At 37.6% G+C, this 15,032-nt stretch overlaps 1 protein-coding gene across 10 annotated transcripts in view; it reads left to right on the top strand.

The window, feature by feature from the left end:
- The window catches only part of NRG3 (neuregulin 3), a 1,116,221-nt gene that overhangs the window by 533,686 nt on the left and 567,503 nt on the right, over positions 1-15,032 (top strand). Inside the window, exon 3 of one of the 10 annotated variants that reach the window (XM_031936197.1) lies at positions 11,594-12,826. The exons of the other annotated variants lie outside the window; for them this stretch is intronic. Within the exon in view, the coding sequence (XP_031792057.1) occupies positions 11,594-11,603 (10 nt within the window). The 3' untranslated portion in view covers positions 11,604-12,826. Of the gene's footprint in view, positions 1-11,593; positions 12,827-15,032 lie in introns of those variants that run through there. 10 annotated transcript variants of the gene reach the window in all.

Raw genomic sequence — 15,032 nt, forward strand, 5'->3', positions numbered from 1 at the left:
ATTTGGATAATGCTTGTGTATATGTTTTCAAACATATTTATAAATAATAAATTAGCACTCCATTAAGAACACATGAGATCATGATTTGGGGAGTGGAAAGGGAGGGAACCCATGCCCAGATAAACAAAGAGCTGCAATGAGTCTGAGCTGGGTAGAAAATGTTAATAGTAGTCAACATACTTTCATGAAGGACGTGGGATAAAAATGTGTCCATTATTTGTACTGGATGCTGAGTGGTCTGGATGGCTCATTGTCAGAAAAAACAACTTTCTTCACTGCTTTTTTGTTCTAGCAACTCTTGCTGTGTAATACGTTAGCCCAAAACTTAGTGGTGTGAAACAACTGTTTTATTTTGCTCATGATTTTGTGGCTCATGAATTATAAAAGAACCCGGGTGGACAGTTCTCTCCTGAGATTCCTCACACTGTTACAGTCAAACATTTTCTGGGCTGTGGTTGATTGAGCTGCTCGTACAAGATGGTTTGCTCAGGTGGCTGGCAGTTGATGCTGGCTGTCAGCTGGGAACTCAGCTGGTGTTGTCAGCCAAAGCATCTACATGTGGCTTCATCAGCTTTGTATTCTTAAAATAATCAGACTTCTTATACAGCAAATGGCTTCCCTCCCTGAGCAAGTGCCCCAAGAGACCCGAGGATAGCTGAGCCTGCATGGCCTTCTGTGACCCAGCCTTAGTAGTCACCCAGGGTCAACTCCTTCATACTGTATTGTTGAAAGCAATTAGTCTACCCAGGACCAAAGAGAAGAAATATAGAGTCCAACTCCTTATAAAAAGAGAGTTAAGGTTTTTGTTTGGTAAAGATGATGACGGCTACAGATTTCTTAATGATTTGTGGTCATTAAGAAATCAATGGCTGGGCATGGCGGCTCACGCTTGTAATCCCAGCACTTTGGGAGACTGAGGCAGGTAGATCACCTGATGTCAGGAGTTCGAGACCAGCCTGGCCCACATAGCGAAACCCTGCCTCTACTAAAAATACAAAAATTAGTCAAGAGTCGTGTTGGCGCCTGAAATCTCAGCTACTCAGGAGCCTGAGGCAAATCTATCCAACAATTTGTCCAGTGTAAATTCTTTGAAATACAGATTTGCAATAGTTGCCTTTGTATCTAGTGATAAGTAAAATCAGAAATATACCATATTTTATCAACTTTAAAATGTCATGAACTTTATGATACAGCATTACTTTGGTACTACTGAGAGAGAAAACAATCACACAGCTATTGTGAGACTAATCCCAGAGTGCTAACATATGCAAGAATATTAATTTTGGAATTGGTAGCACAGCATTTTGAGATTTTAGAAATTCATCTGTGAACTTTTTCTTTTCTTGAGATACAATTTGGATATCACAAAAATTTACCCCTTTAAATTATACAATTCACTGGTTTTACAATATTCAGAAGGTTGTACAACCATCAACCTTTCATCACTCTTCCCCTTCCCTTCACCCCTTAGCCACCACTAATCTATTTTCTGTCTCTGTGGACTTTGCATATTCTAGACATTTACATAATGCATACGTAATGCATCAGGGTTCATCTATGTTGTGGCACGCCTCCATGTATTTTTGAGGTCTTCATTGTCAAAGCTTTCATTAAGAAATAGTCCCCATTATATTATGTCCAGAATATAATAATACCTAAGATAACGTGCATGCATCAATATTCAATAATCACTCACAAAGCCTGATTTGAGTGGAAAGACAGGAAGGAATTAACCCTTAGATCTGCCATGTAGTCCGAAGAACTTCATATTCTGAGCACTTCTTTTGTCTAGGGGTCATAGTACACTTTGTCTTAATGCTGACTGGGCGGCACCAAGTCCTTCAATTGGTAATAAGATTTTAAGGAGAGATCCCTGGATGCTAAATCCCACAATTAAAGCAGAATGATGTAGCCTGATTGCAGGTTTCTAACTCTCCACCCTCAGTCCTCAATATCAAGCATATATTTAGATCAGGCAACTGAGAGCTGGCCTTTTGAAGGCTTTGATAGGTGGTTTACATGAACAGAAATGCTGTTGTGTGGTTTAAATACATGACTGGGAGTCATTGGCTTCAGTAGACCCCTGTATGTCCAGGTGAGTCAGGTGAGCTGACAATCATGGTGGGAGAGGTGAGAAACTGAGTAAGGGAGATTCCCCTGTGAACAGATAAGAAGACAAAGGCAAGTGAGATTTGGGTGCAGACTCTTATACTCTTATTAATATTTAAAAGGCAGAGATCAAATCCATTTTGTTTTGTTTTTTGAGATGAAGTCTTGCTCTGTTGCCCAGGCTGGAGTGCGGTGGCACAATCTTGGCTCACTGCAATCTCTGCCTCCCAGGTTCAAGCAATTCTCCTGCCTCAGCCTCTTGGGTAGTCGAGATTATGGCTAATTTTTGTATTTTTAGTAGAGATGAGGTTTTGCCATGTTGGCCAGGCTGGTCTCAACCTCCTGACCTCAAGTGATCCACCTTGGCCTCTCAAAGTACTGGGATTACAGGTACTGTAATCCTGTACAGTACTGGTACAGGCGTGAGCTGCCGCTCCCGGCCCACTATTTTTTATTTGATATTTATAAGGAGGAAAGGAAGGAAGAAAGAGGAGAAAAGGAAGGAGGGAAGATGACGGAAAGATAGGACAGGTGGAAGGAAAGACTGATTTTACCAAATGATGTTTGTTTGTTTTTTTCTACCTTAATTCAAAACAAGCTCTTGCTGGGAGGAATGGAGGCTGAGGAAGCCATGACCAAAAGTATAATTAGTATCATGGCAATGAACTAGGGTAACGTCAGGCACGTCTCAGAGCCTTGTTATCCTCAAAAATCAAATGAAGCCATCAACAATTGCAAACGTCCAGATCTACTGATATTTCCTCCATTCCTTAATTGTTCTTTGCCTAGAAAACTCCAGCCTAATCTTCGGACTCTGAACACTCATCAGAAAACTGTGATGTCTCTCTTAAGCTCTCAGACATATGTGTGTTTAATCTGAGTTCTGAGTGAATACTGTTTGAGAATGAGTCCTTCACTAAATTGTAAAATGCTCCAGGGTCAGAAAAAGGCTATTATCTTCACAATTGTAGATTCTGACAATTGTTTGGCCAAGAGCTCAGTTAATATGAATAGGGGGAATTTAAGGTGGGGCCTTAGCTCCCCACTAGTTCCATATCTTAGGTTTTAGGTAATAGAGGCCTAAATTCTGGCAGAGCAGTAATAAAAAGAAAGTTAGACATGTGACTAAGAGAAATAAAAAGAGATGGGGGAAAAAAAAAAGCGAGATAAATTGAGTCCATATTATAGGAAAAAGTTGATTCTATTAATCAAAGCAAAGTCAAGAAGAAGAATGAGCCTGGAGTATAATTCTCTGGAGTGGCACAGGAGCCATTAGCATGATTTTAGGTTTCATGTGGATAACTATTTAAAAAATGTCAGTCGTTGTGTCTTACTGTGTTGTAGTAGAAAAAAAAAAAACTAACATATCAAATATGTGATATTACAGTTAATGTTTCCTACACGTAGGCAAATAATGACAGGGAATTGTTTTGAATTCAGTTGAAAGAATTATGATAATAGGTAAATGTAGGTATACATTGGGAATGTTGTGGGTTCAGTTCCAGAGGTTTCAGATCACTGCAATAAAGCAAATGACGCAATAAAGCAAGTGACTGGAACTTTCTGTCTGCCCAGTGCGTATACAAGTTATGTTTACACTATACTGCAGTCTATGAAATATGCAATAGCATCATGTCAAAAAAAATGTACAGATCCTAATTTAAAAAAAACACTTTATTGATTTAACAAAAGGTAGCAATCATGTGAACCTTCAGTGAGTTATAATCTTTTTGCTTGTGGGGAGTCTTACCTCAATGTTGATGGCTGCTGACTGATCAGGGTGGTGGTTGTTGAAGGTTGGGGTGGCTTTGTCACTTTCTTAAAATAAGACAGAAATGAACTTTACTGTATCATTTGAATCCTTTCACAAAATATTTCTCTGTAGCATGTGATGTTGCCTAATAGCATTTTGCCTACAGCAGAACTGCTTTCAAAATTGGAGTCAATCCTCTCAACTACTGCCACTACTTTACCAAATAAGTTTGTGCAATATTTTAAATCCTGTGTTGTTACTTCAGCAATGTTTGCAGCATCTTCAACAGGTATATATTTCATCTAACCAAAAAAACATTTTCTTGGCTCATCCCTAAGAAATAATGCATTATTTGTTCAACTTTTTCATGAGATAGCAGCAATCCAGTCATATCTTCAGGCCCTACTTCTAATTCTAGTTCTTTTGATATTTTCACTGCATCTGCAGTTACTTCCTCCACTGAAGTCTTGAACCCCTCAAAGTCATCCATGAGAGTTGGAATCAACTTCTTTCAAACCTTTGTTATTGCCAATATTTTGACTATAGATCATTAATATTCTTTATGGCATCTAAAATAGTGAATATTTTCCAGAAGGTTTTCAATTTACGTTGCCCAGATCCATGAGAGGAAACACTATCTATGGCAGCTAGGGCCTTATGAAATGTATTTCTTAGATAATAAAATTCAAAAGTTGAAATTACTTTTTGATCCATGGGCTACAGAATGGATGTTGTATTAGCAGGCATGAAATCAACATTAATCTCCTTATATGCCTTCATTGGAGCTCTGGGGTGACCAGGTGCAATTGTCAATGAACAGTAAATTTTAAAAAGAGTCTTTTTGTGTCTGAGCAGTAGGTCTCAATAGTGGGCCTAAAATTAGTAAACCATGCTATAAACAGATATGCTGCCATCCAGGCTTTGCCATTCTATTTATAGAGCACAGGAAGGGTAGACTTAGCATAATTCTTAATGACCTTAGGGTTTCCGGAATGATAAATGAGCCTTGGCTTCAACTTACAGTAACCAGCTTCATTACGTAACAAGAGAGTCAACCTTTCCTTTGAAGTTTTAAAGCCTTCTCTCTAGCTATGAAGGCCTTAGATGGCATCCCTTCCATTAAAAGGCTGTTTCATCTGTATTGCAACTCTGTTGTTTATTGTAGCCACCTTCATCAATTATCTTAGCTAGATCTTCTTTATTATTTGCTGTTCCTTCTACATCGGTATTTGCTGTTTCACATGTACTTTTATTTTGTGGAGATGGCTTCTTTCCTTAAACCTCATGAAGCAACCTCTGCTGGTTTCCAACTTTTCTTCTGCAGCTTCCTTACCTCTCTCAGCCTTCATAGAACTGAATAGAGGTAAGGCCTTCTTGTGGATTAGGCTTTGGTTTCGGGTAATGTTGTGGCTTGTTTGATCTTCTATTCAGACCACTAAAGCTTTCTCCATATTAGCAATAAGTCTTTTTTGCTTGCTTATTATCTGTGTGTTCATTGGAGTAGTACCTTTAATTTTCTTCAGAAACTTTTCCTTGGCGTTCACCACTTGGCTCATGTTTATCACAAGAGGCCTGGATTTCCACCTGTGTCAGCTTTTGACATGTATTCTTCTCTTTTTTTTTTTTTTTTTTTTTTTTTTGAGACGGAGTCTTGCTCTGTCGCCCGTGCTGGAGTGCAGTGGCCTGATCTCAGCTCACTGCAAGCTCCGCCTCCCGGGTTTACGCCATTCTCCTGCCTCAGCCTCCAGAGTAGCTGGGACCACAGGCGCCCGCCACCACGCCCGGCTAGTTTTTTGTATTTTTAGTAGAGACGGGGTTTCAGCGTGTTAGCCAGGATGGTCTCGATCTCCTGACCTCGTGATCCGCCCGTCTCGGCCTCCCAAAGTGCTGGGATTACAGGCTTGAGCCACCGCGCCCGGCCGACATGTATTCTTCTCTAAGCTTAATCATTTCCAGCATTAGGTTAAAAGTGAGAGATATGTGACTCTTCCTTTTGCTTGCTCACATAGGGGCTGTTGTAAGTTTATTAATTGGCCTAATTTTAATATTGAGTGTCTAGAAATAGGGAGACTAAGAAGAGGGAGAAAGAAAGGGAGTGGCTGGTTGGTGAAGCAGTCAGAATGCACATAACATTTATTGATTAATGTCCATCTCTTATATGGGCATGGTTTGTGGTGCACCAAGACATTTACGGTAGTAACCTCTTAAAGATCAGGATTACAGATCATCATAACAGATATAAAAATCATGAAAAAGTTTGAAATATTGCGAGAGTCAATGAAAGACATACAAAGACAGGAAGTGAGCACATGCTGTTGGTAAAATGGCGCTGATTTAAACTTCCTCAATGCAGGGTTGTCACCAACCTTTAATTTGTTAAAAACTCAGTATCTGCAAAGTGCAATCGAGTGAAGCACAATAAAGTAATCTATACTTTTAGGGTCAAATCTGTGAAGAAAAGAATGAATAAATATGGTTATATAAATCAGGGTTCCACCAAGAGGCAAAACCAACAGAAGATATATGCGTGTGAGCACACACAGAGAAACATGATTGATTTTGATTTTAAGGAATTGGCTCACATAATTGAGTGCTGGCAAGTTCAAAGCCTGTAGGTAGACCAGCAGGCTGAAAACAGGAAGGTTTCTTGTATTACAGTCTTGAGGAAGAATTATTTCTTTTTGGAAACCCTCAGTTTTTGCTCTTAAGACCTTCAATTGATTGGATGAGGCTCACCCATCACCCATTATCAAGGATAATCTCTTTTATTTAAATCAACTGATCATAAATATTAATCACATCTATAAAATACCTTATTAGCAACATCAAAACTACTATTTCACCAAACAACTGAGCACCATCATTTAGCCAAATTGACATTAAAATTAACCATTCCAGAGGGAAACATTTGATGAGGTCAGATTTACAAATACTGAGTTGCAGGTACTGCTGGATTCTAGGGGTAAAAAATGTTCAGTGAAGTCTTAGAAATGAAAGCAATTCATGAGCAATCAATCTGCCTTCACTTGTTCACCCATTTTTATTCAGAAAGTCACTTAGTCTGGAAAATGTCATTCATATGGTTTCATGCCCTATTGTTAAGTGAATAAGTGTTTCAAGGGCTTTCCTGTTAGGTTTATTTCATTTAGCTCTGTTGCAGCATTACATTGTAAGTGCCTACCACAAAGGTTTACTAATAAGTGCCCTTAATTTGTATTCAGATGGAAGCAAAGAGAAGCAAAAATACACAAGAAGGAGTCTTGTAATTATGCTATATAAAATTATTAGGCAATTTAGAAAATTGTTAGTGGGAAACTGCCCATCATGCATAAAAATAATTTTGATTTTGATGTACAGAGTTTAATGTAAGAGTGATTGTAGGGAGACCATGCTATTAATTTTTCCCTTAATTATCCAAGCACATTTGAATTTGTTTTAAGGAAAGTGATACTTTATAAAGTTGAGTCACGCTACTCAAGAGAATACTTGTTTTCGTTCTGTGACAAAGTTTATATTGCAGGGCTTGCTGTGAACTGTAAAATTGGTAGGACGTGAAAGAACCATTAATTACGTCCTTCCCCTTCCCCTAATCCTAACTAACATAATGATGCTATATTTTCTGGCAAACTAAAGTATATGTGATGTGAACATGTTCAGGTAATTTGTAGGCTTATCTATTGTCTTAAATATAGAACTACTTTTCACTCTCATTTTGGCATACACAGTTGTGTATTCAGATAATTGTCAATGCAATGCTAAATGTGTTATGTTAAAAATGATGAACGTATTACCTCTAAGTTCTTGTTATAGATAATTTCTTGCAAATTTTAAGCTAGAGACAGTCAATATTTAATCAGAGCGCATCTTCCCAGGATTCAAAGTATACCACATCAGCTGTTGAATGCAGTTAATTTGCATTAATGTGTTACAAATCAATGTTCTGTAGTATTTTAGGAACTGTAAAACATACCTTTCGAGACAAAGTTCAAACTCTTTAGTATGCAATATGTAGTTAACCTATTCTGGAATGTCTCTTCTAACTGAGAGCCATCCTATAGGGAATTAACTTAGTCCTTTAATTCCTGTTTGTATCAGGTGACTTAGCACCCACCTGCATAGCAGGAAGATTGCACCAAGGAACATATTCATCCCCTTACTTATTTTGAACTATGTGACCAAGAAATTACAGTCAATTTGTATAGAGTGCCAAGCTCTGAAAGGCTGGAAGACATGTTAGTTCAGGTACAAGCATAAGAAGGTTGTCCACAGAATGCAGAGAGAGGAGGAGAGAGGTCAGGGCCATCTGGGCCCCTAGAGAAAGTGAGCTCAGGTCCCCTTTGGGCCCTAAGGATAAAATACCTGCCCTTTGCCTGGATTCACTTGACCGGGTTTTATGCTGTCATTGGTAGACACATAGAGCCCTCCTGTCTGCTTTAGTCTTGGTCTGTCTTCTCAGCCTCATATAGCAATACCTCTTATATTCTGCCCCCACCGACCATGACCATCTCAGTGATTTTGGAATAAATCTTGTCTTTCACTCCCCTATGCCTTTGCCTAGAGGATACCTGCTGTGCAAAGGTGATGTGAGAAAATCAGATCTAAATTCACCTCCAGACTCTGCCTTTGGTGGGCTGTGTAATATGCACATCACTTCAATCCTTAGATTTCTCATGTCTAAAATGGAGGAAATAGTACTTAACATGGAGAGTTTTCAAGATAATTAAATGAGGTATTATCCACACAGCCCTCATAATGGTGCTCAACACTGTGGTTATCAACAGATTTTAGTATCATTTTTGCCAGAAAGTTGAGGCAGATTCTACTCCAACTTTTAATATCCAGATCTATCCATCATTCTCTGATTCAGTCCCTGGAGTCACTCATTCTTTCCCTTCAGCTCCATAAAAATCCACTTACAAATGTATTATACACTAAGTCACAACAGAATGATTATGGATTTCTCCAAAATTAAAATGGCAACTTTGTCTGGTTCTCTGAAAATGTGAATAAAAGAGGCTGATAATGCTGCAGTGCCCAGAGGTAAACATGGTTCAACCAGAGAGAGACACCTTGTGGAAGTGATGCTTGAGTTGAAATCCAAGAATTGAGTAGTGACAATGGAAGAAGAGAATAGTATTCCAGGCAAAATATATGGACGTAGATTCCAGGGGAATTATATACAAAGAAGGATCATAGTGAAACTCAGGCCCTGCAAGGCCAGTGCAGAGGTAATAAGCCTGTTTCCCTGGGTAATGGTAGGGACTGTAGGGCACAGTGAACAGTGTTGATGTCATTCTATAAATAATATTGATAGGACCACTTACTGAGTACTTCTTACATACCAGAAGTTCTTTGGAGCTTTCATTACAATAACTTATGCTGTTGTCCACAGTATTCTAAGGTGGTTGCTATTAGAATTCCAATTTTACAGAAGGGGAAACTGAGGCACAGGGCAGTGAAGTAACTCCCAGAATGTTCACAGTCAGTGAAATGGTGGATTCTGAATACAAATGAACACAATGAGGCCCCAGGTTTCCTGCTGATTATCATTGTGCAGCCCAGCCTCAGTGAGCAAGGGAAGGAGCTGGGAGAGCGGACTCCCAGACACATCTACATGTGTGCACCGGCCTTGTAACATCAGTCTGGCTCTTAAGAGCTGATCAGAAAGACGACAGAGGGGGAGCTGACACACTGGTTAGGTGGAACGTGAAATCTCAATGAGTGATGATGGTAATTCAGACTAGAATAGTTAGTGGTATTTTGTGGAAGGAAATTTCGATGTAACCAGAGCACCTTGAAGTGAAGACTTTGAATTGGAAAGAAGGTTTTAAATTGCTTTCAGAATTTGCCATTTTAGTGATTGAAACATTTTAGGGCCAAATGTGCTATGCTGCACCTTTACAGAAGGAACTATTTGAGGGAAATAACTGCCAGCGCCTATAGTACATGTGTTTAAAATGTAAGTTTAGGGAAAAAGGCAGTTCACCTTCTCACCAGGTGGGGAGAGACTGAGGTGTTGAACAACCAGATTTGGGGACGGTATTGTTTGAATTTAATTAACTGCTACATGTGAACTACTAAAATCAAATCACCCACGAGGTAGATATTTGAGAAACTTAGTGTAAATGTGGAAAAGTTGATGTTATGTTCCAAAGATGCAATAAAAAATTGACCAGTTTATGCAAATATTTATGCAAATTAACCAGTTTATGCAAATGAAAAGAGGAGGTAAGAAGGTATAAGATGCTATGTTTGCATCATTCATTGGGAATATTTGAACTTTGCAGATTAATGTCCTTGATGGAAGACGTTATGACATTATGTTATTTGTGGGGGAAAAACCCTCCAGTGTAAAGACTTTTATTTATTTATTAAAGACAGGATCTCACTCTGTTGCCCAGGCTGGAAGGCAGCGGTATGATCATAGCTTACTGTAGCCTCAAATTCCAGGACTCAAGCAATCCTCCCTCCTCAGTCTCCTGAGTAGCTGGGACAATACATGCCACCATGCCCTGCTAATTTTTTTTTTCTTTTTTTCAGCGACAGAGTCTCCCTATGTTGCCTAAACTGGTCTCAAACTCCTGTCCTCAAGCAATCCTCCCACTTCAGGCTCCCTCAGCACTGGGATTACAGAATACTTAAAAAACCATCAATCAGTCAGATATTTAAGCCTCACAAACTTTTCCTGAAGATTTACTGAGCTACTTCTTAGACGAAAAAGATATTTTGTAATAAATGGTTTCTGAAAAACCAAACCCTCAAAATTGTAATTGGGATGGATATGATTAGTGACACACTAAACTTAACCCTTCAGGGATAAACCAAGAGCGCTACTGACAAGCATTATGTCTACTGACAGTTGCTACTGACAAGCATTATGTCTTAAACTAGACTAGTTTCCACTGCTGAACAACCCCGAGCTTAGTGAAATTAACTATTTTCACAAAATGGAAATCCATTAATGGAAATGACATCATAAATTGAGAAAAGATTCTTAGATTTTATTATACTTTTCCTAATTTAAGGCAAATTGAGCCACGAAGAATTTGAAGAGAACATATTTGGATAATTGAAACACAGTTTAAACATTCCAGAAATAACTATCTGCACTTTCAAATGCAAGGCCCTGCTTGGGTTTGGAACAATGCAGTTTTTCTGCGTTGCTGTTTGCTAAAACAGTAACTAAGAGCTACACAACACAATCTCATTTTATAATGGTTGTCTCTGATACTCAGAAAAAAACTAAATTTTTCTGTACCTTTGCAAGTTACTAAAGTCTTTCCATTAAATTATTTGACTTTTTTTTTCTCCCGCCCAAAAAGTGATTAGCACACAACAAAATGTGTGTGACTTGTTAATGCAGTATTCTTTCATTGCAAATTTATATGTTCTTTTAAAAGTGCAACCCTTTTGTGGAAATAACGTATTTTGAAATCGTATATTCTTATATACATATCTCTATGTATAAAACGTCGGAATAGACATTTTTACAAACAGAAAACCGTCATGGTGGTTCTGCTATCCAAACATAGTGACATGATCTTTTAGAGTTTATTTTCAATCTTTTACATATTGACCCTGTTTTTCCTCGATATTTGTATTCTTTTAGGTTTGTTTACAGAGTTGTAATAGAGCATTTGTGTGAAGACAGTTTATATGGTAAGTGACAGAAACTCAGCTCAGACACACTGATATACTCACAGGATGTATTAGTCTATATTGTTCCTCTAGGAAGGTGTGATCCAGAAACTCAAGTGAAGTCATCAAGGACTCAGTTTTTCTACATATTTTTCTTCCTTTCTAAGTAAATGGCCTGCAGATCTTTTCTCATTTCTACCTCTCTCCATGAAGGACCTGGTAGAGTACTTCCTTTTGAAATATCTGGCTGTAGTCGGCCTATAGCTCAGTCTGGGTTTCTGGCTTGTTCTGTGCATTTGTTTTTCGTGCTTCAATTTGCCATTGTGTCCTGGTAATGGAAGGAAACAATCCCCAGAGATCTTGTCACACTAAGTCTGTGGCACAATTTGAAACATTCAGTAATACCAGCTGTTCTAAGCAGAATAGAAGTCATAATTAGGGATGCAATGATTTCACACTAAACTGTAGTTACAGAACATATAACTACATTTTAATGCTCATCAATTTTTATCTTATACTGTATTTATCTTCAAGGAACAAATGAACCAAGTGAGTTGGATTTAAGATACACAGAGCTGAATTTATCTAATATTCCCTTTCTCATCTTCTGCTGTAAAAAAAAATATTTCTTCTTATGTAAATTACCTAAGAAGTATCTTTTCCTCCCAGAATACCGTAGCTTTGTCTGCTCAAATCCAAATTATACAAAATGGCACAGCTGCTCTGGAACACATTTTGGCAGTTTAATACACAGTTAACCATACAGTTGCCATGTGACCTCATCGTCTCACTTCCAGGAAATTATCCTAAGGAAGTAAAATTTATGTTCATATATAAACCTGCATAATAATTTTTAGAAAAGTACCATTGCCAAGAACTAGAAACAACCCAAATTTCCTTCTGTGGGTGAATGGACAAAAACTATGGTTATATGCGTACAACAGACAATAAAAAGGGAAAAATTATTGATATGTGCAATCTGGGTAACTCTCTAGAAGCATCAGTATAAGTGACTGTAGCTAGATTGAATACTTTGTAATTCCATTTATGACATTCTGAAAATGTAAAACTATAGGGACAGATTGGAGATTGCCAGGGATTGGCAGTGACAGTAGGGTTTGTTAATTAAAGGGGCAGCATGAGGCATTTCTTTGTGGTGCTGGGATCTTCAATATCTGTGCTGATGTTTACAAGAATCTTCGCATGAGCTAAAACTCATAACACTGTATAGCAATCATGTGAATATTACTGACTGTTAAATAAGATATCTATGAGTGAACCTTCACTAGTTCTGTCACAGGCAAATAAAATAAATAAGTATTAACACCTGTGACTCATATCTATTTTCATTTTCCAAAGCTTGAAGCCCAGCATAACATCATGCTTGGTTTTCCAATTAATTAGGCTTGTGATTTTGTATGACACATACAGAATTTTGGGGACATCTTGGGAGAAAATGAGATTTTAGTAATTTGGGAAATAATGAGTGCTACACTGGGATAAGTTAACACTTGTTTTGTTAAATGTTACATGGAAGGAAATAGAGAAGATGTCTGCGGCAACAATGATGTGCTCTTAGCATGACAAATGGAAGCTTATGAAAAATTATTAAAGACTTTGCACTCAGTTACAAAAAAAAAAATAAGTCTATTATGTAAGAGATTTGGATCACCCCCCACCAAAAAAAAGGCTGAATTGTTGGTTGCTGTTCATCTGCAAAAAATGAATTTCCCAAATGCTTCTATAGTGCTTATTCAGCTCTGCTTAGAGAAGTTTTATCATTGCATTTCTTTTTTTCTTTTCGTGGCCATGGTGATAATGGTATGAAGAACTGGACTAAGCCCCAGTTCTGCATCTGCTGGCTCCTTTAAATTAGTGAGAGCATGCTCATTCTAGTTCAGTCCCCGAGTAGCTATAATTAATGGTTTGTAGTATTTGCATGGCTTCTGAAAAGGACCACTTTCTGTATTTAAAGCACCTTTAAACTTTCTAGAAAAAAAAACATATATCACTACCTTGAAAACAGTTCCTTCTGGGTATGTCATTTCAACTACATTCAGTTCAACTTCAAGCTTGTCCGGGGAAAATAAACCCACCAAACAGTGCCTGCATTGTTAGCTTGAGAACCAGAAGGAACTTGGCCACATTTGCTTTTGAGAATGTAATAATTCACATGTGATATATGATCGTTTAGTTAAGCAACAGTGATACAGAGGAACTTCACTTTGGCCTCATCCATTGATTGTGCACTTGTGATTTCAATACGTTTGTTTAAGCCTTGTGGATATGGTTGTTCATTCAATCAACAGAAGTTTATTTTTGCCTACCCTGGACCAGAAATCAAACATAAGCTCAGGATATTAAAAGATGCTTATATGTGTGTTTGGGGAACGGGATAGGAAAATGTAGAGAAAACAGAGAAAAGTACATGTTGTGAGATATGTTTGATAAAATCTGGGTTGATCAAACTTAAACAGGATTCCAGAATTTGTAATGTATTAATATGTACAGTGACCTTTCAAGAATGGAATCTAATGTGCAACGATTCTCTAATCTCTATGACTGGGAAAGCCCCTATTCATTTTTCTCAGAGAACTTTATAATTGTAGTATCCTGTTCTACACACTTTGCAAAATGTATAGATGTTAGCAAAAAAAAATATATCTTTTATGTCTTTTGGTATTCATTATTATCAGCCATGCTCCTTACTGCTTCAGAGCCAGGGAAATTGCAAGCAGTGCCTGAAGTGTTGTTTGCCAAGCTTCTGGTAACATACAACATGGTTTTTTGTTTTGTTTTGTTTTGAATTACTGTTTATCAAATAGGAATTTAGCAATGTCAGTGGTCAGGATTTTGGAAATAGTGTACATACAAATCTGTTTTGTTTTTGGAAGAACTAGATGATTAAGGCAGCTTTGCTGTGTGGTAAATTATTTTCTGTGCCTGGGTAACAGTTGTCAACTAAAAATGGGAGATTTGGTGTCAGAATGTGGTGAGAGTGGCATGCTCAGTGTATAAGTAGGTTTCCTGCCGTAACGACGTTGAGTATATGAATTATAAAATTGATAAATGAGTTTTTAGTAATTTGAAGAGAAACCGAATATCTAAATGCATTTTCCTTTCTGTTACTTGCCCCAATACAGTTTTGCAACATTTAATGCCAAACTAAGGTGACTTTTGATTATTGAATTAACTTCTTAGTTCCAACGAGTTTGTGCAAATCAATAGAATTTTGTTCAAATAAAATAGACTACAGACTAAAAGCAATTTCTAGAAAAACATGTTGGCTTGCCATTTAAGATTATTTTTCTGATGTCTAAAACAAATTATGAACTTAGTTTCAATGTAGCATTATATTTAATATAACATAATATAATCATAATTTCAACTGTTTTAGGAAAATATCATTTTATTAATTAACCGCCAGAGTCCATCAAACAGCTAATCTGTAATATACAAGCATGTTAGCTTAAAATGATTTTGTATATATTATCATTATAATTATATATATCTAATGACTGAAGGAAGAGAA

The sequence above is a fragment of the Piliocolobus tephrosceles genome, chromosome 9 (assembly GCF_002776525.5).
Source record: "Piliocolobus tephrosceles isolate RC106 chromosome 9, ASM277652v3, whole genome shotgun sequence".
Classification (NCBI taxonomy): Eukaryota; Metazoa; Chordata; class Mammalia; order Primates; family Cercopithecidae; genus Piliocolobus; species Piliocolobus tephrosceles.